The sequence below is a fragment of the Lampetra planeri genome, chromosome 38 (assembly GCF_965212315.1).
Source record: "Lampetra planeri chromosome 38, kcLamPlan1.2.h2, whole genome shotgun sequence".
NCBI classification, from domain to species: domain Eukaryota; kingdom Metazoa; phylum Chordata; class Hyperoartia; order Petromyzontiformes; family Petromyzontidae; genus Lampetra; species Lampetra planeri.
This window is the reverse complement of record NC_136144.1, coordinates 10,587,441-10,614,629: the sequence shown is the minus strand read 5'-3', so window position 1 is coordinate 10,614,629 and position 27,189 is coordinate 10,587,441. Positions and strand designations below refer to the sequence as shown.

At 47.7% G+C, this 27,189-nt stretch overlaps 2 protein-coding genes across 5 annotated transcripts in view; one reads left to right on the top strand and one right to left on the bottom strand.

Annotated features, from left to right (window-relative positions):
- The window catches only part of LOC144731310 (hepatocyte growth factor-like protein), a 54,854-nt gene extending 33,895 nt beyond the window's left edge, over window positions 1-20,959 (bottom strand). The window contains exons 1-8 of one of the 2 annotated variants that reach the window (XM_078612365.1): window positions 20,763-20,959; window positions 18,812-18,941; window positions 13,676-13,788; window positions 12,432-12,546; window positions 6,244-6,386; window positions 4,703-4,823; window positions 3,103-3,221; window positions 1,937-2,093 (exon numbers count right to left, since the gene is read on the bottom strand). In XM_078612365.1, coding sequence (XP_078468491.1) covers window positions 1,937-2,093; window positions 3,103-3,221; window positions 4,703-4,823; window positions 6,244-6,386; window positions 12,432-12,546; window positions 13,676-13,788; window positions 18,812-18,941; window positions 20,763-20,823 — 959 coding nt within the window. In that variant the 5' untranslated portion in view covers window positions 20,824-20,959. Of the gene's footprint in view, window positions 1-1,936; window positions 2,094-3,102; window positions 3,222-4,702; window positions 4,824-6,243; window positions 6,387-12,431; window positions 12,547-13,455; window positions 13,499-13,675; window positions 13,789-18,811; window positions 18,942-20,762 lie in introns of those variants that run through there. The other variant, XM_078612366.1, reaches the window with a different exon arrangement.
- Window positions 20,960-22,250: 1,291 nt separating this feature from the next.
- Window positions 22,251-26,991, top strand: LOC144731308 (uncharacterized). 3 transcript variants are annotated; one of them, XM_078612362.1, is made up of 4 exons: window positions 22,251-22,742; window positions 23,762-23,859; window positions 24,755-24,841; window positions 25,352-26,991. In XM_078612362.1, the coding sequence occupies exons 2-4, from the start codon at window positions 23,820-23,822 to the stop codon at window positions 26,392-26,394; spliced, it is 1,170 nt and encodes a 389-aa protein (XP_078468488.1). In that variant the 5' UTR covers window positions 22,251-22,742; window positions 23,762-23,819; the 3' UTR covers window positions 26,395-26,991. The 3 variants fall into 3 exon arrangements, with proteins under 3 accessions (XP_078468488.1, XP_078468490.1, XP_078468489.1); XM_078612364.1 differs by having other exon boundaries at window positions 22,252-22,742; window positions 25,355-26,991; XM_078612363.1 differs by lacking the exon at window positions 22,251-22,742 and adding an exon at window positions 22,748-22,878.
- Window positions 26,992-27,189: the final 198 nt, after the last annotated feature.

Here is a 27,189-nt window from a genome sequence, read left to right as displayed (position 1 = left end):
AGAGTTCTAGGTGCCACAATTGCAAAGGCACCATCACCCCCGAGTGTGAAGCCTTAGAGACCGTGGTGACAGTGAGCACTGCGCAATCTGAGGATCTTCACGACCTCGATGGAATATCCGTGGCCGAAGGAGGTCATGAATGTATTGAGGAGCAAGTCCATTTAAGGCCGATGCGTGTAACCTTGTCCTGGGTGGGGGCGGGCATTACGTAATCTTGCATGGGGCCGTCCGTGCAGCCCATCAGCCGCACGGCCTTCTCTCTCTCGGTGGGGGGAACAGTTGAAGGGGGATTGCTTCACAGCGTGCAGGGGCCGATGGGGGGAGGCGGGGGGGATGCTAAGCTGATAATTGTGTGGATCCATAGACGTCGTGAGTATCCACAGTCTGCCCCTCACAATAGTGCCACGCTGCTCGCGAGAGCTTTCGCGTGCGAGAAGCAAGCCCTCAGAATAGAAAATAATCCCCGCACTGGAGGGAAAAGTTTTTAAATGGCAAACTGCTCACGCTCGTGGAAATGGCCTTGCAACTCCACAACTCGTTTGGCTCATTTGATCGTTTGACAGCCGCTCTGAGGTTCTTTATGCCCCCTTTCATCACGAGGGTAGAAAGTTCACACTGACCCGTGGAATCCGCGATCTGTTACTTCACTGACACTTAGAGACACAAACACAGGCTCAAGATGAATCAGGGAATGTCGGAGAGTCATAGCTGTTTGTTTTTTTATCCGGCCGGGAGGTAAAAGAGCTGTAGAATTAATACATGGTGATGATGATGATGATTACGCAGTAGATGGATGCTGAAGTGAGATCATTCATCAAACATTCGCTTTTTTGCTCCCCACCAAAATTGGGTGCAGCAGCGGTGTGCTCTAAACAAAGTCACTTCGAGTTGAATTCCTGCTAATTGGCAACTTCAGTGGCAAGTGGCCGCTGAACCGGTCCTAAGCACCCCCTTCACTTATCATCCCTCGTCATTGATATGGTGTGGAGAGGCCACCAAGCCTGCAGTGGATTGGCGTGCAGCTGTAAATTCATGGAACAATATTCCAATCGTGTTGCTACTGGTGACACATCATGAGACAAATACAGACTCACACCAAACGTTCACAGTGACCACCGCACTGTCCCGTGCCAAGATGATATCACAGCGCATCGCGTCTCTTTATCTACACCGGGGGGGGGGCACATCTTTTAAACGCCCTGCGAACGGTGTTCATCCCACGTCAATCGCACCCATTATTTTAGTTCGCAATTCATAGTTTTGTCGCGGGAATTTCCTGCGCAGCCATTGGAGCCTGTGCCCCATCGCCCGTCGGCTCGACCTCCGAACTCGGCTCCCATTGGTGGAGCGGGCGCGTGACGTTGCCCACCTGGAAAGAGCGCTCCAGAGCACTTTTCTGTCGGACGGCAACCGCTCGCCCGGATCGTAACGTAGGAGGAGGTTAACGGTCCGGGTTCAGAGCTGCCTTGCTGAGCGTTCGGTGGGCATGTCAAAATCCAGCCAATCGGAGGCGTCGTACCTTCCTGCCAACTCCCCCCACCCCCCACCGCCTCGAAGCGCCACGGCAGAGCGCTCCGCCCATTGAGTGCATCTGTGCAAAAGAGTTTTGTGGCTCATCGGATTCCTCCTGCATAAATTACGACTCCGATTCTGATGCGGAACTTCTTTCATGCCGTACATAGCCAATCGTGCTAATCGGTGGTAGTATATACCATCATCGATGGTATATACCACCTCACCGATGATGATAGTATACCACCATCGGTGACTGTCTACCCAAAAAGCGCTAACCAACGGGTCCGAGCCTCCTCATCTGACCTTGGGAGATCCGACGAGACCGGGCGCATCCAGGGCAGTTTGGGTCGCAGGGCGGAGGGTGTAACCGTCAGGCAGATTCCCGCGCGGTGGCGGTGCGTTGCGGTGCCGGTCAACCCACCTGCAGGGATAGTTGTGCTCCAAGTACGTGTGTCGGTGCGGGTGCTGGGCGGTCCAGTGCTGGCAGGGGATGCCGCCCTTGGTGTGGTTGACCCGCCCGCGGTAGTCCTCTCCCCGCTCCTCCAGACACGGCCGCCCCTCCATCGCCGGCCGCGTCGCTTTCGCGGCACCACACCCGGGGAGGTGGTTGCAACGCACGCACGTGACACGTTTTGTATATTTATTGTTGAAGACGCAACGGAAAAGACACGTGGCTCTTCAGAGTTATGCAAGTTGCCTGTCATCTATCAACGTTTGGCAAAATTTGGACCATGATGCCAGCAGACGTGGCCTACTCTAATTTGAATCACCGTTTACAGGGTCTTTAATATTCACAGGAGAGTGGACGGCGTGTATTTCCAGGTGAATAGACCCGCAGGATTAGCGAGAGTGGCCACTTGGCTCGAATCGCCAACCTCCGTTGGCGATGTCACTGCCAAGTGAGCCCATGGCCACTGCAAGGTTACCGGTGATTGTCGAGGGCGTTTCATCAACGAGCACCAACACAATTCTAAATTTGTCGACGATCGTGGGGAGTGTTCAGAGTTGGCTGGCTGTTACACGGTGTCCCTTATACGAGGATCCGGTGCGGTGTGTAACCATCGGCGTTGGGGCAACAGATGCAGCTGGGCGTGGTTGCTTGCCACCCTGAAGCCTTCCATGTGTATTCTTAGGTTTTTTCCGGTAAAGTCACGTAGGTAAAAAAAATTAAATTAATAAAAATAAAATTTAAATCACGACGTTTCGGAGGCAACACAAGCCTCCGTCTTCAGGTGGAACCGTCACAGCACGATAACTGTATCAAGTAAGAGAAATTCCAAGAAAACAGTCCTTGTATATATACTGGTTGAGGGTTGGAGGAGCCAAGGTAGGCCCTGGATATTATTATTATTGTGAGGTTCGGTGCGGCTGAAACCGCTGCCAGGAATGAGTCTTTGTTGTGTAGACTGGTTGAACTGGGAGGTTCTAAGAGTTGTTAAGGTGCAGCTAATGCAAAGGTGCGTGCCGTGCCGGCCTTCATACGTGCTGCTCGCTGACGGCACTTGCCTGCCCCAGAAGTTTGGTAAAGGACATTCGACGGGGGGATCTCTGTCTTCTATGTGGGTGACCCAAGGGATGGATGCTTACGGCATGCCTTGATGCTGCAATACTCCCACGGTTGGTGGGGGTCCGTGGTGAAGCACCAGGGTCGCGTACGCCCGTTGGGGTTGCGGCAGTAGTTGTCATCCAGCCCAGCGTTTGGGAACCTTCCAGACGTTGGGGGGTGTTTAGGGCGGTCAACACGCGGAGAGAGAAGGTGCATCGATAGATTAGTAGGTCCGGGACCCGGACTGCCATCTGCTTTGTTGCGGTTGCCCCCGATTCAAGAGCCACATGGCTCACAGGGCTATACCTAATACATGAACTGAACTGTTGATGATCATCTCGGCGATTTATCCACGTGACTGGCCGTCATCCTCGGTTGCCCCTCGGACCCACCGCATTGTAACCCCGGGGTAGTGACCCTAACAGGCGATACACCCTCGAGGTCAGAGCGCACCCAAATCTCGTAGAGGGCATGAGTGGCACTGACCTCCCCGTGCGGCACGAATAGAGGACTACATACTGTGCCACATATAGTCTTTACCAGACTGTTGGGGCAAGTGCTGTAAGCGAGCACCTATGAAGGCCGCATGGCACACGACGGGGTGGGTGGCCAGTACCACGCCCGGCCGCCTTTGCCTCCCTAGTGGCGATGTTTACACACACAACCAGGTACTTATTTCAGACTGAATCGACCTAGGGGAGGCCCAGGACCGATTCAAATAATCGACACTGGTGTTGGCCGTGAGCGGGAATCGAACTCGAGTCGCCGAGTTCGTAGCGCAGTGCGCTAACTGCTACACTACCGCCGTGCGACGCACGAACACACACGCGGCCGCTGTCAGCCACTCATTGTGAGCACAGTGCTGGTGTAAACACAACACTCGTGGAGCGGGGAAAACGTTGCAAGCCCAGGGGATGTGGCTCGGACCCCTGGCGGTCTCCTCTCTCTCTGTAAATAACCTGCGTCACCGCGAGGAATGTTGCCGCGCTGAAAGGGTAAGCGCAACTGGGCTCGCGACCCAGAGGTCACCGATTCAATCCCCTGGGGTAAAAAGTTGAAACAACGGTGCAAGATTTTTTAAACCCCCCCCCCACCCAGCAGTGCAGCAGGATCCCACCATGGTGAGGCGGGCGGCAGTTTGCGTGCCGTGGGGCTACAGTGCGCGTGTGTGCCCACCTCTACCGCAGTGGCGTAGCGGTCAGCGCTACGCTGCGCTAGGAAGCCGAGTTCGATTCCCGCTCACAGCCAACACCAGTGACGATAATCTGAATCGGTCTGGGTCTCCCCTAGGTTGACTCAGCGTCAAATGGGTACCTGGTGCGATGTGTAAATATCGCCACTGGGGAGACAAAGGCGGCCGCGCGTGGTGCTGGCCACCCACCCCGGCCTTCATAGGTGCTCGCTAACAGCACTTGCCCCAACAGTCTGTTAAGGCTACACGGGGGACCTTTGTGTTTGGCCACCTCTTCTCCCAGCGTGGAAGTGTGGGCCAAACACCCAACGGCGAGAAGGGCTCTCCAGAACTCCTTCTATTGCGAGGCCCTTCCGGCACCAGCAGCGCGAGAAAGGAATCGCAGGGCTGCGCCTTTACCCAAACTCGCTTGGGCCCGAGGGAGGCCGGCACGGGCGTGCGCGCTGCACCTGTCGGGGGAGTAGTGGTGGTTGTGCGGATGCTGCAGGTCCCAGCGCTGGCACTCGCGCTGGGAGTCCGTGTGGTCGACGAGTCCACGGTAGTGCTCACCCCTGCACTCCACGCACGGGACTGAAACAGGCCGGCGGGCGAAAGCTCTCAGGAAACGCCAACAAACTTTTTTTTTTTTTACACCAGGTAAGGCCCACTGAGCTATATAGTTCGTTTTAGAAGCGACCTGGCTGCCACAAATGATATTTCAACGAAGTAACTTATTAAACGTGGACATTTATAGCGGACAAATACTCTAAACTCGTGACGTTGATGAGAGAGAGAGACACGCAAACTCCAAATACTGTATACAGTTTAACACGTAGGCTTTCGCGACCAATATCATCCATAATAGAGGTTTTTGGGTTAGATCGCGTAAATATACAAATGTGTCGTTAAACCCGCCACCACCCGACACAGCCAACTAAGTAAGGGTTGTCACGTAAACAGAACGTGCCAATTCGTCACTAGTACAGCACCCCGGTGTGTTGGAGAGCCAAGCCACAACATTTACAGACTGATTACGACGTTTCGCCAGTAATTACAACTAGCTTCATCAGGCGACAGCCAGATTTGTGGAGAAATCCACCTGTTTCTTTCCTTATATAGAGGCGTAGATGTGTTGACCACGCTTCTGCGATCTTGCACAATGGCGTCACGGTTGGGATCGAACCCACGACCTCCTGTATACCAGGCGAGAAAGTTAACATTTTGCCACTGACGTAAAGATTGCCCCCCCCCCCTCGCCGCGTTGGCCTTGAAACAAATCGTGGGGGGGTGGGGCAAGTGCTAGTCGTGAGTGGGCAAGTGTGAAGGCGAGCCACGCTGCGCCCAAGGGCGCAGCGTGGCTCGTACCACACGTGGGCTGCCTCTCTATCTCCCCAGTGCTGATCTTTTACGAACAGTATCAGCTACACTTATAATGAAGGGGCTTTTTTGGGGTTAGATCGCGAAAATGTTGTCGAGTTACATTTTAAAATGTGGACCCTGACGCCAGCACACACGCACCCATGGCCGACTCCTTTCCAAACGACATCACGGGGATCTTTGAAGTCCCCCACGTTGGGTCAGATGGCGCGCGGTTCTATTTTACTGTCATCCCTCGTTATTCACGAGGGATACGTCCCGGAGATGCTCATGAACAGCAAATTTTTCACAGATAACGAGACTGACCAACGGATATTGTACGTGCAACGTCTGCGGATGCTTCTAAAGCTTCGATAAGCTCTCTCTCTCTCTACCTATCTCTCTCATATTTTTATCTCATCACTATCTCTCTCATTACTTTATCTCATCTCTCTCTCTCGATTCAGCAGGCTTGTAAGAGAGCTCCATATGTGATTCGCGGATAGCCAAGTTCGTATTTAACGATGGAATATTGTACACCCGCAGTATTAACCAGGGCGGCCGCTGATACTCGAACCGCGAACCTCTGCAACAAGAAGTGGGAAAGCCTCTACTCCGCTGCTGCTGCTGCTGCTGCTGCTGTGGAGCGTCGCACCCTCGTCGCAGCGCGGTATCCCGCAGCGCTCGCGGCGCCGGTTGCTGTCCATGGTGTAGCACCACGGCTCCCCGGGCTCTTGGGCCGGGTTCCGGCACGAGTTGCCTTCCAGGTCAAACGTCGGGTAGAAGCTTGGAAGGTACCTGCTCGCGGTAAGACCAGAACCCAGCGAGCGACATCGGCTGAAGGAACATTCATCGGTGCAGTACCGTTGTGGCCGCTAGCCCTTTTTGGACCCACGCGCTTTCACCTTCAGCGGTGCAAATTCAATCCCCATGGGGAAGCTTGGAAAGCCAAATGGAGTTCGCAAGAAGTGACAAACGCCTCTTCGTGAAAGTTGCGACGACAGAGAAGTTCCCTGGCTTCGATCTTCCGCGAAGCTCCTGCGGCCACAACTCTGAACTCCATCCACTGCACCAATGATGGCAACGAAACTATTTTTATTTTACCAGGTAAGGCCCACTGAGCTATGTAGCTCTTTTTCAGATGTGACCACAAATGATCGCTCGACGAAGTGGCTTATTATGCGGGAATTTATAGCAGCCACAGACTCTAAACGCGTGATGTTGATTCTAAACGTGGCGGGAAAAACCGGAGGACCCAGAGAAAAATCCATGCGACCACGGGGAAAACATAAAAACTTTTCGGTAAAGTCACGTAGGTAAAAACATTAAAATTAATGAAAGTAAAATAAAACAAAACAAAATAAAATTCACGACGTTTCGGAGGCAACACAAGTCTCCGTCATCAGGTGGGACCGTCACAGCCGAATTAGCTGCATCAAGTGAAGCAATGATTCAAGATGTAATCCCTTATAAGCAAGTTGAAGGGAGGTGGAGAGGGGGGGGGAGAGCTTATCAGGCTGTGGTAGCCAATGAATGGAAACGTATCGGGAGGGAGGAGGAGCGGTGATCAAAGACTGCACGCAGTGCTCAACACAATGAATGGAGACGTGTCGGGACGGAGGGCGAGCGGCGATCAAAGACTGCACGCAGTGCTCAACACAATGAATGGAGACGCGCCGAGACGGAGGGCGAGCGGTGATCAAAGACATCACGTAGTGCTCAACACAATGAATGGAAACGTGGCGAGCGGTGATCAAAGAACAATGAAGAGATTACTGTTAAACACTGTGGATGTTAACACTCGGTGAAGTAAATTAAAATAGTGCCTGTCAGATAAGATGGTCCAAAAAGTGTAATTAAGTCTTTTTTGCGTGGTTAATAACATCTTTCCAGTGATTACTGAGTTTGTACCCATCATCACGGTTGAAATTATGTCTGTGTTTGTATATTTGTATGGCTTCGTGTACAAACCTTTGATGGTAGCCCGGAGGTTTGCAGAGAACCTTGGTCTCGGAAAAGACAATTTCATGAGAGCCCGCCGAGTTGTAGCAATGATCGGCAACGGCCGAAGAATCAGTTCTGCCGTGTTTCAGATCTGACTTGTGCTCGCGGACACGATCAGCAACATGACGTTTTGTTTCTCCAATGTAGCAATCACCACAAATGCAACTCAATTTGTAGACTCCAGGATACTGTAAGTCAGGAACGACATCCTTCACAGATGGAATCAGATCACGGATTTTATGCACTGTACTGAATCGGACTTGGATCTTATGTTTGTTTAGAATTTTGGAGATCTTTTTGGTCACGCCTGCTATGTATGGTAACGTGATAGTTTTGGTCAGAGTTTCATGTGGTTGTTTCTGTGTGGTGGGAGAGACAGCTTGGCGGATAGTGCGGTCAGAGTATCCGTTCATCCTGAGGGCCCGATGTACATGTCTTAATTCATCAGTCAGGTGGTGTTGGTCAGAAATGCCATGGGCTCTGTGGTATAGCGTTTTGATGAGAGAATTCTTTTGAGATGGGTGGTGGTGGGAATCCGGTTTCAAGTAGGAATTTGTGTGGGTGGCTTTCCTGTAGACAGAATGTCCCAAGGATCCGTCAAGCCTCCTCTTAAACAGAATATCCAAGAATGGTAGTTTACCGTCTTTCTCCACTTCCATGGTGAATCTGATAGATGGGTGTCTAGAATTGATGTGGTCCAAGAAGTGGTTCAATGCTGGGAGGCCATGTGGCCAGATGACGAAAGTGTCATCCACATATCTCTTCCACAGGGAAGGACGCAGGGTGGATGTCTGGATGGCGTCTGATTCAAACTTTTCCATGAACATGTTGGCTATAACTGGTGACAAGGGGGAGCCCATAGGGGTACCCTCATTCTGTTTGTAGAAGGTGCCATTCCAGGTAAAATAGGTGTTGGTGAGGCAATGCCTAACCAGCGCAGGTACATCAGAATTCAATCCATGTTGGACTAAGTCCTCAATTATTGTTAGGGTGTCCGGTACTGGGACTTTGGTAAACAAAGATACTACATCAAAGCTGACGAGGATGTCATCAGGAGATAGTACCATGTCCTTAACCATAGAGACTAATTGGGTTGAGTTGAGTACTGCCGAAGAGGTCTTGCCTGTGAAGGGGAGCAGAGTATCTGATAGAAAACGGGCTAGTTTGTACGTCGGAGAGTTTATCGTCGACACGATGGGTCATAGCGGGGTGCCTTCTTTATGGATTTTGGGAAGACCATAGAGTCTGGGAGGTCTTGCCGCCGATGGTTTTAGAGAGGGACGTTTCCGATTCAGTACAGTGCATAAAATCCGTGATCTGATTCCATCTGTGAAGGATGTCGTTCCTGACTTACAGTATCCTGGAGTCTACAAATTGAGTTGCATTTGTGGTGATTGCTACACTGGAGAAACAAAACGTCATGTTGCTGATCGTGTCCGCGAGCACAAGTCAGATCTGAAACACGGCAGAACTGATTCTTCGGCCGTTGCCGATCATTGCTACAACTCGGCGGGCTCTCATGAAATTGTCTTTTCCGAGACCAAGGTTCTCTGCAAACCTCCGGGCTACCATCAAAGGTTTGTACACGAAGCCATACAAATATACAAACACAGACATAATTTCAACCGTGATGATGGGTACAAACTCAGTAATCACTGGAAAGATGTTATTAACCACGCAAAAAAGACTTAATTACACTTTTTGGACCATCTTATCTGACAGGCACTATTTTAATTTACTTCACCGAGTGTTAACATCCACAGTGTTTAACAGTAATCTCTTCATTGTTCTTTGATCACCGCTCGCCACGTTTCCATTCATTGTGTTGAGCACTACGTGATGTCTTTGATCACCGCTCGCCCTCCGTCCCGGCGCGTCTCCATTCATTGTGTTGAGCACTGCGTGCAGTCTTTGATCGCCGCTCGCCCTCCGTCCCGACACGTCTCCATTCATTGTGTTGAGCACTGCGTGCAGTCTTTGATCACCGCTCCTCCTCCCTCCCGATACGTTTCCATTCATTGGCTACCACAGCCTGATAAGCTCTCCCCCCCTCTCCACCTCCCTTCAACTTGCTTATAAGGGATTACATCTTGAATCATTGCTTCACTTGATGCAGCTAATTCGGCTGTGACGGTCCCACCTGATGACGGAGACTTGTGTTGCCTCCGAAACGTCGTGTATTTTATTTTGTTTTGTTTTATTTTACTTTCATTAATTTTAATGTTTTTACCTACGTGACTTTACCGAAAAAACCTGAGAATATGAATCATTGCAGTCACGAAAGCTTCAAATCTAGAAATAAAAACTTTTAATATACAGGAGTCAGGGTCGAGGTCGAATCTACAACCTCCTGCACACCAGGCGTGGTAGTTATGATTTTTAAACTTCATATGAACTGTGAAATAAAGCAATATTGTGGCTGAATACTCTTAGGTGTTTTCGGTAAAGTCACGTAGGTAAAAATAAATAATAAAAAGAATAGAAAGAATAATAGAAATAAAATTATAAATCACGACGTTTCGGGCGCAACACAAGCATCCGTCATCAGGTAGGACAACCACAGCAAGAAACAATTGCTGAAGTTTGAAAGCTTCAAATCTAGAATTGTGGCTGAAACCCCTTCCAATGCCGTTTCTCCACTTCTCTTGAATTTGGAATGTATAAACACAACAATAGTGACCCTCCCAGACAGACAACCATAGGGAACAAACCATTGCCCCTTGCTGAAAGCAATCTTGGTGGTTTAAATGCATGCTTATTATTAAGTCATATGTATCTATGTATGTTGAACTTCTTTCGCATCGTACGTAGCCAACCGTGCTAATCGGAGGTGCGGGAGAAGGACAATAAACGAAACACAAAAAGCAGTTTACAACAAATGAGTTTTCAATCTATATTTCAAAGTGCATACCTCCAGTGGCCTCATACTGGAAGGAAGAGCATTCCAAACGAAAGCGCATCTGGAAGCGCGCCATGCAGTGAATATCAACTTTTAAAGAGGGTCCTGCCAAGTTTTTTGCAGGAGGGGGCAATGCTGCTGCTGCTGAGTGTATATTCCCAATTTAGTAATTTGAAGGTAAATTTTCAGCGCTTAGATTTCTGTCCATTTCCAATTACATTGTATTTTTTTTGTTAACCGTGGCAGGAAACTGTTGAAGCTGGAAGAAACCCATGCAGAACAGGGGGAGAACATACAAACTCCACAATCAAACCCAGGCCCTCCTTGGTAGCGGTGAGGCACGGGTGTGAGCCACTGTGTTGCCCTGCCATCCTATGTCCCCTCCCACACTCATCCTCCCACACATCTTGTACCACCCTGCCCATACCACTCATCACCACCACTTCCTCTGACCACAACCCCTCCCACGTGGTTCTCAAATCACACATTGATCCAGCACTCTCATTTCACAAAAATCTTCACGTATATCTTGGAAAATTTACCAAAAATGTTTCCGAACAGTCTTGGGGCTGAAATAGCCTCGAGACTAAGACTGTTATTTCCTGTAATGTAAAAAAAATGCAAATAACAGCATTTACAGAAATGTGTTTACAGTATTTACAGAAATATTTACAAAAATGTTATCCATGAGGACAGCTTGAATAACGTTTTATATATTTAAAACTTTCATCATTTGAACAGGTTTATTTTTAGTTATACTTCCAGCATTGCAATGACAGGTGAGTGTTAATGTTATGTAAGTGGATAAAATAAGACATGGCACGTAACGATTCACGGATTCGAATAGATCATGCAGATCACGCCTGTGTAAAATCACGTGGGTGAGAATCATTTACAATTTAATAACAATAGTTAAAATAATAATTTGTAGGCCTTCATTAATGAATTGCCGAACGAAGGCCCCGCCATGCCGTGTCGGGCACAGGGCTTCACTGAGCATGCTTCACCATGCTGGCAGCGCGAGTTGGTGAAGGGAGTACCCTGCACCGGTTCAGATTTAATTCGCCACTGATGCCAGCCATGGCCCGGTATTGAACTTGGTTTGTGGGTTTTATAGCGTCGCGCGCTAACCACTACGCTGTCACTCCACGCCCCATTTACAATATACGCAAGTCATACGCTAACGTGACATTTACGGTTAATGGAACGAATAAGATGGAACAAACGAGAAGCGATACAAATAAAACAGTAAAAATAATAGGAAAGAGATTGGAATTTAAATAACACCATAACCCTCAATAATGTAAATCCATCAGAGTATGAAAGGGTGCACTGCTACACGCTTATTAAGGAATATTGAGCAGGATAGCACACTTGCCAAGCGTACTGGCTTTAAGCGGTAAAAGCTGCTGATTCCTAGATTCCTTTCACCACATGCCGATTACCAAAGGTAGTTATTATCGCTTTCTAAAATGTTCGTAGGAAAAGATTATACCATGCATTGTCGCATGAAAATTGGTCATGCCACAAATGGCTTTATAACAAATCAGCAGCCCACCGTTTAAATCAGCAGCCCATAGTTTAAATCAGTGGCCCACCATTTAAATCAGTAGCCTATAGTTTAAATCAGTAGCCCACCGTTTAAATCAGTAGCCCATAGTTTAAATCAGTTGCCCACCATTTAAATCAATAGCCCATAGTTTAAATCAGTGGCCCACCATTTAAATCAATAGCCCATAGTTTTAATCAGTAGCCCACCATTTAAATCAGTAGCCCATAGTTTAAATCAGCAGCCCACCGTTTAAATCAGCATTGCACCATTTAAATGATTAGCCTCCCGTTTAAATGAGCAGACCGCTGTTACATTGAGCAGGGTGGTCAGTCGTGGAGTTGCGACTCGGCATGGAAACCCCTCAGAGAGGGCAAGGGCCGCGTCGTACCGGCTGTCGTGTGGCTCTGAGTCACCCCAGGCTTGGCATGGCAGCCCACTCTCCGTATAATTCTTGTCTCCACGGTACCCGGAGCCATTTCCTGTGTAGCACCCTCTCACGTATTCTGCCGGGGGGAGCAGCGTGGGAGAAACACGCACAGCATGCACTCCTACAAAGCAACAAGCGCAACAACAAGAGCCATATGCATGTCCACCCACTGTCCAGTTCCCTCTTCTCTCAGGCATTCGCTTAAAGTTCCCGAGAGTGATCAGCATCTACAGATAGCAACGACGTGGTCGAACCCAGAGCGCACTGTCGGCTCGTTGGTTTTAACTCGGCAATGCGCCTGGTTAACAACTTCAGTTAGGGGGTCTGCTCACAGTTGGAAACTTTGACGTTGTTTGATCATGAAGGGATTTTTTGTTGTTGTTGGTGTCTCTACAACTTAAGGCAAAAGATGCGTTACGATGCAATAAACTTAAAGGTGATGACGAGATTTATTTTTTTACAGAATTGGAAACGCTTGGCGAGAGATGCGTGATTTAACTGCGGGAGGAACGTCTGTCAGATTCCATGGAAATAACAAAAAACTCAAAATTCGCCGATGATATTTCTCTATAACAAAAAAACTCTACAGGTGTAACCACCGGCCGTCGTAAGCTGTGTGATAGCTTTTTTTGTTTTAAGCCAACGGTTCAGTAGTTTTGAAGTTCTCCTATAACTGATACTCGGATGGGTGACGGTTCGATCGATGCAAGATGAATATATTCCCCACGCATAGCTGCGTAGCTGCGTAGCTGCGTAGCTGCATAGCTGCAATGAGCAGCCAATTGGTTCGCACGCAAAAAAAACGGAGAGTGATTTTGAAAGTGTGGACAGATGGGGGCGGGGGAGGGGCACTGTGTCCGCGACCCCCCCCCCACCCTTTCTCTCGTAGAGATCGGTGAGGATGTCAGAGTGCATCGTGACCCCCCCTACCCTTTCTCTCGTAGAGATCGGTGAGGATGTCAGAGTGCATCGTGACCCCCCCTACCCTTTCTCTCATAGAGATCGGTGAGGATGTCAGAGTGCATCGTGACCCCCCCTACCCTTTCTCTCGTAGAGATCGGTGAGGATGTCAGAGTGCATCGTGACCCCCCCTACCCTTTCTCTCATAGAGATCGGTGAGGATGTCAGAGTGCATCGTGACCCCCCCTACCCTTTCTCTCGTAGAGATCGGTGAGGATGTCAGAGTGCATCGTGACCCCCCCTACCCTTTCTCTCATAGAGATCGGTGAGGATGTCAGAGTGCATCGTGACCCCGCGCGAGCGGCTTGTGGAGTCCAGCAGCCCGCACACCCTGTTCATCTTGTCGTAGTGGAACGCCCTGCAACAACAAAAGACGCACCGCCGCCGTGTCCTCGTCGTGTGACATTTCTTTTGTGCCCTTACGGTTAGCCGATTGGCTCATCGCCGGTGTATCCACTTGTACTGCTAGGTGATGGTGCGGAGAGGGGGGGATTTAATTGAAAAAAATATATGTAAATTTAATAAACGTGCCACCATCGTATCAACTGTCCTGCCAGGAGATCCAAGCAGGAACCTCTGGATTGCAAGTCCAATGCGCTCATCATTACGCCACGGTAATATCGCGATTCCCAGATCAGGTACTGAATCATTACCAAAATGTACGACTTTGTGCGTGGCTAATAAATCTGGTATTTTTAAATCCTTTATATTAAGTTCGCGTGCTTGCTTGCTTGCTTGCGTGCTTGCTTGCTTGCTTAGGACCGTGCAAATCTTTCGGTCGTTTTTTAACCCACTTCCCGTGATCCAATCGAGCTGACATTTTCCACACAGACTCGTTGTGCGAGACAATTATTGTTCGTGAAAAAAAATTCCCAAAATTTTACACTTGTTAGGAAAAAAAAAATATTTTACATATATTCAAATAGAACGCATTCATGGCTTTGGCTGAACGTCAGAGTGTAAGAGCCCAGAGCGTAACCCCTCCACAGGCCGTGGCGGAGTAGCGCAGTTGGTAGCGCCCTTGCTTCCCATGCCAAAGGTCGTGGGATCGATCCCCGCGTCCTCCACAGGCGAATATATTTTTAAATCCTTTATATTAAGTTCGCTTGCTTGCTTAGGACCGTGCAAATCTTTCGCTCGTTTTTTAACCCCACTTCCCGTGATCCAATCGAGCTGAGATTTTCCACACAGACTCGTTGTGTGTGACAATTAAAAAAAAAATCCAAAATTTTACACTGTTTAGGGAAAACAAATTAAATATTTAATTACCAATTGCTTAATGGTGGCAGACAATCATCTGACGCATAGGTGGCAGCCATCTCAAGCCAGAGGACGAGAGGACTCTAGTCGCCACGCATATAAAGGATTTATAGTGAAAAGCTTTGTTTTTACGGGTTTACTTGTTAGATGTTGAATGTTTTCGGGAAGATAAGTGTCCGCCAAGAGAGTTGGGCTAAACAAAGATTTAGCTTCGTTGTGAGACGTGGAGCCAGATGGCCGGGTATTGCAATGGGTATTGATTGCGTGACAGAACCAAGCCGAGAAAAAAATCATGCATATGCATGGATTATGTAACACAGGATTTTTTCCCGGTAGGTTTTGATGAGTAGCTATCAGGGCCAGAAATGCGTTTGCATGCACTGTACTGTGTACACACTCATAGTAAATCATTATACTTGAATCTTATATAGCGTCATTCATGTCAACAGCATCCCACAAGGCTGTACATTAATTGATATATGTGTACAGACCAAATCCCATATATACTGTACTTTATATGTTAGTATCCACAATCAAAATAACTCCCGCAGTGGTATGGCTTTATTCTGCGAGTCTTTTTTTCTTTGTGAATGAACGGTATGAGCACGTGGCATCCGTGCAAGTCATTTCACCGCACGTGCAATCAACTCGAGCATTATTGCCCTCTGAGACGGAGGCGTTCGTGAACGATATTGTTCGTAATCATTGTTTTTGGGTTAGATCGCGTTACAATAAATGTGGCGTTAATCCCCCACCACCCGACACAGCCAACCAGTAAGGTTTGTCACGCAAACGAAACGTGCCAATTAGTTACTACATTACTTCAGCCCACCGGTGTGTTGGAGAGTAAATCCACAACATTTGGGTTTACAACATTTACACTTTAGTTGTGGATTTACTCTGCAATGTGCCGGTGGGCTGAAGTAGTAGCTAATTGGCACGTCTTGTTTACGTGACAAACCTTCCTGGTTGCCTGTGTCAGGTGGTGGCGAGTTACTACACATTTATACTTACGAGATCTAAGCCTTTATTATGAATAATATTGCTCTAATTTCTTTACCGCAAAGAGAGACCAGGGTAGGGGCCGCTCGCCTGCTTGGCCAAACGAGGTCTTTCCTCGATGTCAGGGACTTTCCAAAAAATAACACATGTCCAGAGACCTGTGTGTCAATCCACTGCTTGCCAGCCGTGAGCGATATTTAACCATACTTCACCACGCTGGTGAAGGTGGGGCACGAATGGAGTTTGCTGCACTGGCCCCTACTGCCCACAACTCCTATTACACCCGTCTGATATGCAAGGTGGTCAACCCATACCATGGAATGTCCACGCCCAGCTCTGCTTAGCTTCAGATGGTCTGGTGAGATTGGGTGCATTCTGGGTGATTTGGTCATAGCGCCAGTATTTAAGATAACCTTTTTACGTTACGTATAAAGTAGAACGGTTAACGAAGTGTATCTTTAACGTTGTCTGCTTGCTGCAAATGCTACGGTTCTGTTCGGCGCCCGAAACATTTGCTGGCACAGCCTAAATATAAACAGTAGAGAGAATCGCTTTGTTTGAATGCCAAGCACAACACTTCACGCATGATCGAAGACGTCAGCAGTCATCAATGTACAGTACGGGGAAGGGTGGTTTCATCCAATTGAGCTGCCGGGTTGAAGAGCTAAACGGATGAATAAATTGCACGAGTCATTGCATTCTGGAACCAAATAGCATTGGTGCAGCGTGTATATGTTACTATCTCAGTTGCTATCTCAGTTTACTGAGAGAGTAATTGTCTACATACAATGTGTGTGTGTGTGTTGGGAACAATAACAACGTCATACATTTTATCCGAGCAGCGTTTTCACTGGGCCACACAATCGGCGATACTTCACCGATTCTTTTCAAACTCACCTCTTGCTGCAGAACGTATAAACTAATGAATGCTATTAAACACAAGACACGTACAACGTGGTCTCAAAGTAATGTGTGGTTAATAAGCAGGAGAGGACAACAAAATAAACACACAAAAGCAGTTAAAAAAAAAGAATTTTCAATCTAGATTTAAAAGTGCACAGCTCCACAGTGACGTCTTAACATCGAAACGAAGAGCGTTCCAGACGGCCGCAGAAGCATCTGAAAGCGTGCGATGCAGTGACCGTCCTTGTTCGATGGTGAGCCAAAAGCTGCTGCAAGGATGACCACCGGAGCTCGCGTGGTGGTTCGCGTTCCTTGGCGATATGAGCAAGGTGTTGTGGTTCATTTCTGCCAAGCACTTTATGTAGAATGAGTGCGACCTTCCAATGCATTCGTTCAGCAACCAGAATGCATTCATTCATAATACATGATGTTGCCTGCTCCACAATCACTGTCGGGGCCCTAAGAACATTGGTGTTGTGCTATGCTTGCAGACTGTGCGTGATGAACAAGCAAGGCATATGTTTTTAAACACATCAAATACAATTTTACAATTTGGCAATATACCAGACAGGCATCTTTTCTGTTATGCACCAAATTATATTTTCCTGTGCCAAACCTGACTTAGGGGCCCCATGCTATTTCTCTTTTCCTTTTATATATGTATACACATATGTAGACATTTCTGGTAAATGAATGTGAATAAAAAAAAATTGTATTCCAATTATAACACAGTATGCTTCTAAAATGACTGTCCTAATGTTTGCCAATGATTTTAGCCAAATCAAACCCCCCCTCCCCCCGATGTCAGAATGTGACTAACAACGCTTGTGAATATAGTGGGGAGATTAAAGTTTGGGGCAGATTTAAGGGAGAGAAGGAGGAAGTCATACATTTATTTTCATATACATATTTTTTTTTATAGGATAACAATATTCATTGGAGCGACGCCAGTTGCCCGTGCTTCAATCGATAATCGACGATTCACTCGGCGATTGAACCGATCGTCACGACTTTGGGAGGGGGGGGGGGTCACGAATTGACTCGGGAATCGATGACTGTCAGGGTGTTCCGTCTCACCTGCACCGCCTGACCTGTCGGCGCCGTAATCGTGCACCCGTCAGCGGCCCCCAACCTTGTTGGCACCAGGGACCGGTTTCGTGGAAGACAATTTTTTCACGAACCGGTGGGGGGGGGGGGGGTCATTGGGTCTTTCCCCCTTTTTAAAGAAGCTCTCCAGCGACGTTTGTGTTTTACTCATGTTGGCTACTAGGGATGAGCAGCTTGTGGGCTTACCAACACTGTGACTGAGACAAGTGCGCAGTGCGGGAAAGAGGCGCGGACAGAAGTGGTAAATAAAATAATGGGGGCGGGCCACGCTCGGACTCACCGCTCTCATCTCCTGCTGTGCGGCTCGGTTCCTAACAGGCCAAGGACCGGTACTGGTCCGCGGCCCTGATGCACCTCGTCTGTCCTGCATGGCCTGTGCTATCACCGCCTGTCCTCTCATCGTCATCATCGCCACTGCCATCTCTCGTGGTCATCGCGCGTGTCGTCCACATGTGCTATGAAGTAGGGCCGTTGCCCGAAACGTCGCCGATTCCGTTTTTCTTTTGTTCCCTTTTAAGGCAGTTCTATTCCCTTACTGCGTATGGTAGCAATGTGTTCAGGATGAAAGTGTCAATGTCGAAGTCTGCTGGCTGCGACAAGAGAGAGAGTTGGCGCAGTTTTGCAATTCCTTCTTCATTAAAGGAGTTGCAGACCAACAATCGTTTACTATATGGTTACTACGAGTCTCTATGGGTCTCTGTGTATCTCTTTATAGGTCTCTATGCGTTTCTATGGGTTTACTACATGATACATAGTTTGGGTAGCATGGCTACAATCGCCCTGCTGTGAGTTGACTTTAATTTTCCATTCCTGAAGGAGATGTATGCATCGGGCTGGTGATGTTCCAATGCAGTTTGATTGGTAACATTACCAGCGTCTTCGAGGAATGTAAAAAGGCAGTGTCATTGACGAAGGTCCAGTGTTTTTTGTACCTTTTGCTTGTGCGCCGTTGCCAATGCAGCAGCGGTATCATCAAATTATACGTTTAAAGGGCAGACGGCACATGAGTTTGCACGAATGCAAAATACAAAAAAATTGTAACGAACGCGTGCCCATAACCGAGAGCGAAAATAACTCATTTCGGTCGACGATTCTCCGTCGCCCCGTACCTGCATTTCACTCTCTGACTGCAGCTTTTGGCGCACGTCTCAGCGGAGACGTATTCCAGGACTGTGGTGGTCACTTTGCTCAGCTCGGTGCGGCACAAGCGACGGTATGAGTTGAGCTCGCTTCTCTGTGCTGGAGGCGGTGGGGGGGGCAACACAAAGTGGACCAAATCCATCGAAACGTTTCGGTACAAACAACATCTGTTTTTTCCGTATATAACAAACGTGGGTTGGTCAATATGTTCTCATCAACCACGTGGGCCATGGTCAATCCACCGAACTCTCGCAGTCATGCGGTGGAACGCTCCGCGTGGTACCCGCACGCGCGCAAATTTCACGCTCCATCTCCAAGGTAGACGATCTCTTGGAGAGGGGGGGGCTCCTTTTGGAGTCGCCTCACAGTATTAGTCAATGTGACACGCTTCAGGTGAGAAATGTTGAGTTTTTTAAATACCGTAACATTGCTTTTCTGGCAAAAGACACTCTCTCTTTCAAGCTATACGGAAATTCACAACAAAGCAAGAACTCAAGGTAAAATATTTTAAACTATAGAGTAAAAGCTGATATTATAAATAACGTGTTGGATTGTAAGAATGAGCTACACACATGAATGGCCACCGCAATCATCTCCACCTACACCCATCGTGATGTTGGGGAACTCCAGACCGATGATGATGACGACTACTACATTCTCTGTGCTGTTGATTAAACATCTCACTGGTTAAGTGAAAGCCTGTGTGTGTGTGTGTGCTAATCTGTTGTCACGAGTATTCGTATTGCTCAGCCATCCCGACATTTAGTCATGTAATATAAAATACGAGGCATGCCTTGCAGATGGTATGCATCGCAGGTGTATATATGTGAAGATATATATTGTTATTAAGTTGCCAAGCGCCTTTTTGGAGCATCTCAAAGACGGGGGGGGGAACAAATTAGGTACAATTCTACAGATTTTCCTCTGCATAACAAGTAGTCATAATTTTATTTACAAAGTGGCATTTCATTAAGGATCTCAAAGCACTATACAAGACACAGCAGCAGACACTCAGCATAAACATGATATAATGAATACTTTTAAATAATCAATTTTCTAAATAACTAGTAAACGCTCATTAATTATCTGATAACACTTTAATATATCGAGGACTACAGAGCTTGGATGAGGGGCGGGGGTGTAGATTTCAGGGTACATTTGCCTCTCCGCAAAATTGTCTCTCCGCAAATGTATTCTGACATTCCAGTACGTTCACCCAGCTACGCAGTGGGAACTAATTGTGCAAGTTTCTTGACTGATTGTGCAAGTTTCTTGACTGCCCCGACCTCAGCAGTACAAATGGGCACAACACAGATATTGGATCGGCACATCGCGCGTGGTGTGGTGAAGCGTGGGGGTTTGTCACCGATTCCAAGACGTCTGGCAAGAATGGACGAGTAGGCCAAATACCCTCTAGGAAGGCTCTCCAGAGCTCCGTCGAGTGGATGCTCTTGGTGTGCACAAGCAATTGAAGGGGCCGCACCTTAAACGTAGACTTATTTTGCCTCTTAGCTTCTGGTAACACGACTCGTGTCACCACAGACTAATACCTCCGATCTGCTGGAGAGCACGGATTGTATTATACATCGTCGTGCGGATATTAGGAAGAAAATGCAGATCTATTTTGAGATGCAGATAATAGGAAGAGCAGATAATCGATCAGATAAGAGGAGTTTAATCTAAAAAGAATCACAAAAGGTAGAAACGGCTCGGAGTAGGTTAAACATCTTGTAACCCTTACATGCAGAGAAATACATTGTCATATTTACATCCCTTGTCACCAATCTTTATACAACACCCGGCGCATACGGGCAGCTGACTGGACATTGTGATGCGTTTGGCACACCAGACATTTCAATCACTCGAAACGTGCACATTTGGGAGCAAACCCGATTAATCACGAGACGACCCCACACTCACCCAGAATGCTGAGAAGCGTCACATACGACGTGACGAACGCCGCTGTTGTCCTGTGGCCCATGGCGGAGGCCGCTGTATTGTGTGTGTGACAATCCGCGTTTTAGCCAGGGTCAATATTCAACCCTGACTCACTCTCAAAACACACACAAGCGGATCTCTGTCTCTCCCCTCTCTCTCTCTCAAAACACACACACGTGGCCTGGCCTCTGCTAAAACACACAAAGTTGGGTGCCTCCCTTTCCCCTCCCTCACTCTCAAAATACTGTAGACGTCCCTTTGAAGCCGCAAAGAGAACATTCTCACGAATGGTCCGATGACTTATTTTTCGTGAACATTCCCCCCACACCCCCCCGATTGGCAATGTAAACATTTGTCGGTTACTGCGCTCCATAAATAGTTTAATCTGTTACCGCATCGGTATTATCTTCAGCATTAACCCCAGCAATGGCAGGAACGGCGTTATCATGGTCATTGTTGACATCACTGTCGACATTATCACCATCACCATGTCCCATCACTTTGTTTTTCCTCGATGGCGCATAACTTCCTTGCGCTAGACTGGAAGTTCCAGTTATCATATCCGAAGTTACGTGAAAGTTGGCTCCCATGGGGCTGCTCCTTGATGTCTGCCATCGTGAGAGCCAATATTGCAGCCTCCAATGTGGGCTCTTGACATGCGCCTCCCACCAGGGAGATGGAACGATGGAATCAGCATGTGTGGTGGTGCTCGGTGATTACGTCGCACATTTGTGAGCGATGTAAATGGACTGGGGACGACTTCATTCAGCAGTGGAATCGCCACGGCTGAATGTGATGAATGTTGTAGCCACGCAGATACTGGAATGTGTTTGGTCAGTTGTTACATTTACATAAGCTTGGAAAATGGAGAGCCAGGAGAAAACCCAAACAAACCATGGAATAACAATAACACAACTTGCTGTATATGCGTATAGGGATGTTGCTAAGTGGATTGATTGTACCTTGTGCTAACAAGAACAAATCTTTCTACAATACAATATTCCACTAACATTATGTTACTTTTAATATAAATGAGTGTATTTTGCAGTCAAACTTTGAGACTATTTAAAGGGATGTATCTGCTAACCAGAACCTACTATTAAATAACTATTTACATGCCGATTTAAAAACTGGTCATCAGAACACATTTAAAAACTTTAATTCGATTATCATCGCCAGGCCCCGTTGTGTAAACGAGTACAGTCCTCAACAACCACTATTATCCACTCTGCCTCTCTGTCTTTTCCATTTATGCGCCATGAATAAGAGCAAATTGGCCAAAACCATCATCGAGCAACGTGTTGTGGTTACATTTGTTATTAATTGTGCTTGTTGTAAGCAGTACCCACGCACACTGCACGACAAACCCATCACAGCACCGGCAGCATCACCGTGAGTTTAATTTTTGTTTTGCTCTACTGCCATCTACTGGTCACAGCCGTGAGCCCACCACTCAGTTCTAAAGCAGATTGCGTCTTTCGCCGCATCTCGCTGCCCCCTGTGCGAGTACTTGGTGCGGCGTGGAGTAAACATCGCCACTGGGGGAGACAAAGGCGGCCGGGCGTGGTGGTGCTGGCCTGGCCAACCCACCGAGCCTCGTGTGCCACAGTGGGGGCCTTCATAGCTGCTGCTGCTGCTACTCGCTAGCAGCACTTGCCCCCAACAGCTTGTTCGGGCTACACGGGGGGCGGGGGTGGATCGTTGTTGTTGTGGGTTTCAAGTGGTGGTGGTGGTGGTGCATCTGCCAGCCATCTCACGCCAGTCGACCCGTGGCAATCGCCGGGTTGTCTGTTCCGTGACCTCCTCTGCCAGCGCGGGCCGAGCCCTCGGCACTTGACGTGGCCTCAAAGTGCACCTAGCCTGGCGCAAAACGCCCGCGGTGGAGTGTCTCGATCGCACGCATCTTGTCGCTCCCCTCGTCACCGCCGCGTCTGGATCACGCACCGTGGTTGCCGACTTACGGTACGTGCACAGTGATGAAGTGGCATCTAATTCTGTTGTTGCACTGCTGTGTTCACACGTACATGTGCGTGTGTAGGGAGTGGTGGCGCAGTGGTTAGCGCGCTGTTGCTACCAGCCGAGATGAACTCAACAAGAGGTCGAATTTCTCACCACCACCACCACCACGGCGAACATTGCGAGCGATCGATATCCGCATCCAGTGCCGGATTAAGCTCGTGCGGGGACTGTAACCATAAATAAAGAAAGATATTGAAACACAAATTTTTTTGACTTGCATAGTAAAGTAATTGTATTTGTTTATTTGCTATACAGCCAGATAATACGACAAATCGCTAACCTTATGAAAGTTGAAGGCGGTATAGTACTATCGTAATAGAGCAAGTGCAGAATCACTCAACCGGAGTTGATAGCTTGAAAGCAATTAGCGCGGGGCCCTTGAAAGTGCGGGGCCCGGAGCATTTGCTGCTTTTGCTACGAGGATAATCCTGCACTGACCTCAGTCGTGGGCCTCCACTAGGTCATTTCAGACGTAAATGAGTGCCTTGGGCGCGGTGTTTAAAACGTTAACGGCAGTCAATCGCTTGCTCGTTGTTACATTGCATTTCTAAAACACGAGACAGGTTTGGGAGGCCTCCTTCATCCCTGCAGCAGTTTGATCGTAGCCGATGGCGAAGAGATGATTGTCGGTGATGGTTTGGCGATCCCGGTGTTACTCAAGTTCCATTGTTGCCACAAATACACCACCAACAACAAAGTCACTCTGAACCTGGCCTAACATCTCACGAAGGTTAGATCAGCTTGAATTAACTCACTGGTGCAGTATCTCAACATCATTGGTGACACTAAATTCGACCAGGTGTCATCCTAGACCTTAGGTACACAAAACCCCTTTTGTGATATTTCCAGCGTTAATAGGTTCTCGCTAATAGCAGTAGCCTCAACTGTATGGCTTTCCTTGGGATGTTTGTACATTCAATGTCTAAATTGATGCCTGACTTTGTTATTTTTTTGCCCCTCAGGTGGCTTATCACATGGAATTTGCTTTCTTCAAACGCATATTTGGAAGCTGGCACTGAGATGTTTCAAGGCGTAACAGTGAAGCGTGAAGATGATGCTGGTGAGATGCCTCGGTTTTCTTCCCTGAGCCACCGTGGGTATTACCACGATAAATGTAATCTTTTAGGGGATTTTGGTAAGTCTTTCCATGCTGCAGTGTTGGTTCATCAATTCAACAATCAATGGCAAGCCGTAGTAGAAATCCACCGGTCACTTGGATTAATCTCTCGGCGCAGCAGTTTTAACAACAGTGCACGTTTTTGAAATCCCCTCGACTTTGCCTACCCAGCAATATAAATGGATACAACCACAGTGATTCATGTGGTCCTCCCGAGATATCCGGTCAGTGTGGAAGAGAAGACCAAAATACCCCCCCCCAAAGGGGTCCTCAGGAGCTCGCTCTAATGTTGGCCCTTTCGCCACCAGTGATGTGAGCAAGCAATGGCAAAGCTGAACTTTTACATTTGACCTTTTTAGTAGTAAGATAACTTTATTTTAACCCAGGTGACAACATGTTTTTCAAGGCACAGCTCGGTTTTTAAGTAACCCAGCATAGTGATAATACGTAAAAAGTATACAAGATTTATATGTTAAGGAAAATCAAACAACTTCAAATTCCTGGGAATGGCCCAAGAGTAAATGCAACAGTTGTACACTCCACAGCTACCAAATTCACTCAAAATGCACCCAATAACGTAGGGTTGACCCAGAATAGCGCTTGGATGGATGACCACCATGCATAAAACATTCATCCGACTGCTGCGGAACGACATTGCCATCATAGGCGAGTGCAGCAGAGAGGAATTGACGGGAGAAACGCATGTTTAGGAAGTCGATGGGTTATTATTGTATCACGAGACCCCGAGAGAATGGCGATGACTTGGGAGTCATTCATGTAGCAGTGGATGAAGCATGCATGATCAGGATCGTGATGATGTGTGCTGTTATTGCCCAAGTGCTGCCATGCAAGCAAGATGTTGACGACAACCCCAGCTCTGGGATTGTGCAAGCAGTGGTGGTGAAGGATGAAGAGATAACCACAGGTGAGATCTACCTGCCCAGTTTTGTTTATTCACCACTGCTTCCACTTCTCTGGCTACCAGATTGTCTGTGGTTCCTCACTGGTTGTGAGATGCAATTTGCATTAACGATGCTATATAAAAGATATATAATCACAATGTATTTGTATTTTTAAATGAGGTCAAGAGATCATGCTTTTGTCTTGCTTTGACAGCAGGAGTTTTGGACCCTTTACCGCCAAATGTTACTCTGAATGCACACTTGGTTACTTACTCTCTGAAGCAGTGCAGTAGACCGCTGTTATGGTTTTCCAAAAGACAGCTCCACTATCCCCCCCCCCACCCTATCCGAGAGGATCTGGATCCGGGCTTGATTTGCTCTCAAGGGCTCGTGCTTACATCAAGCTTCCACTGTATCCCATCTTACATCTTGCCGGTACTTCCATCCCCAATTATGTTGTCCTCATGTGGGGGCTTCACATTGTGCAATAGCGTATTTAACCTAGCGATGGTCTTTGTTTCAACATTGTGTGGCAGATGAAGAGGAAGAAAAAGAAACACGACCCCTGTGCAGGGAGTGCGGGAAGGACGATGTTAAACGCTTCAAAATGAAGACCTATCGAGTTAAATTTGCCAGCCAGACGCTGCAAGCCTGCATGCAATGTGGGAAGACGCTTAAAGACACCACGTCATGCATCAATAGGCAGTCGAAGAAGACAAACACTGGAGAGACGCGACGCTTCCGTGCATCGAGCAGGAAGGTTTCTGCACCGGTTGAGAAGTTGAGAACGCATGAGTTGACGAACGCGACCGACGTGAGGATGCACTCGTGCAAAAAGTGTGGGAAGGTATTTTCAAACAACTCTAATTTAGTAAGGCATGCCGTGGCGCATGGTGGCAAGCATCCGCATGTGTGCAAGGAGTGTGGAAAGGGGTTTTTGTATCACTACCGATTAAAGGCACATTCCAGAATACACACTGGTGAGTGGCCGCACGTGTGCAAGCAGTGTGGGAAGGGGTTTTCTCGCATCGCCGATTTAGAGAGGCACTCCAAAACACACGCTGGTGAAAAGACACACGTTTGCAAGGACTGTGGGAAGGCGTTTGTACGGTATTCCAATTTCCAGAGGCACTCTATAATGCACACTGACGTGAAGCCATGCATTTGCAAGGACTGTGGAAAGGCATTTCCACACAGTTATGGTTTAAAGATGCACTCTAAAGTGCACATCGGTGCACGCCCATACATATGCAAGGATTGTGGGAAGCAATTTTTGCAGCGTTATCTTTTAGAAAGACACTCCAGAACGCATACGGGTGAAAAGCCGTACGTGTGCAAGATGTGCGGCATGAGATTCTCACAGCGCTACAGTTTAAATACGCACTCCCTAGTCCACTCGGGCAAGTGGCCACACGTGTGTCAGGAGTGCGGGAAGGGCTTCTTGCAGCTTTGTATTTTAGAGAGACACTCGAGAACGCACGCTGGCCTTAAGCCATACGTGTGCAAGGATTGCGGAAAGGAGTTTTCGCGGTGCGATTCTTTAAAGAGGCACTATAAAGCACACATCGGTGACTAAATATATTTAAATCCTTGAATGTTTTCATTGAATAAAGTCCACGGTTCGAAGCAATGAAAGTGGATAGACGTGATGAATTTCAAAGGGGCATTAATTTTGTTTGACAATAAAATGTTTCCATATTTGGTGTTCCTGAAATGATCACTCTGATTTTCGCTCATTGTGTAGATCATTACTTAATAGCCGGCTTAAACTTTCTCACGAATCACGAGTACATATTTAATGATTTATCATTGTTGTAATGATAGTCCTGAGCTTGTGTAACACATTTCAGCGGGGTACAACTTGAACTGTTGGCTCAATTACTAAGCTTGTGGAAGTGTGTCGGAAAATTACATTTCCCAGATCAAAAGGCACTATGGATAATTCCACGGTGACAGGAGACTAAGACCACTTGACCATGGCCGTGATAGGAGACATGTGCATGCATGCGTTGTGTGTTCCCGACCAGTTGAATCCGGCTTGACAAAAGCACTGGTATAACATCACTGCCTCTTGGCCAAAAACAGTGGCTGTGGTACGGGTGGTAATATATTGTTGTATTCAAACAATTGTTGCATTCAAATGTCTGTGAAATTAAAATGGAGTTGTACATTGTCTGCGAACGTTTTTGTTTGTTTGGTATGGGTGTATATTTTAAGTGACAGTAATTTGCACATCCTGTCCATACCTAATCGAGATTTGAAGCTTTCGTGACTGCACGTTGGTATAAAATAACGTTAGTATAAAATAACGTTGGTATAAAATAAATCACGACGTTTCGATTGCAACACAAGCAATCATCATCAGGTGGGA

Coding starts and splice junctions, on each gene's coding strand:
- LOC144731308 (XM_078612362.1), top strand. CDS start 23,820: ATGTTTCAAGGCGTAACAGTGAAGCGTGAAGATGATGCTG. Junction 23,860..24,754: donor GAAGCGTGAAGATGATGCTG/GTGAGATGCCTC, acceptor TTATTGCCCAAG/TGCTGCCATGCAAGCAAGAT. Junction 24,842..25,351: donor GGATGAAGAGATAACCACAG/GTGAGATCTACC, acceptor AACATTGTGTGG/CAGATGAAGAGGAAGAAAAA.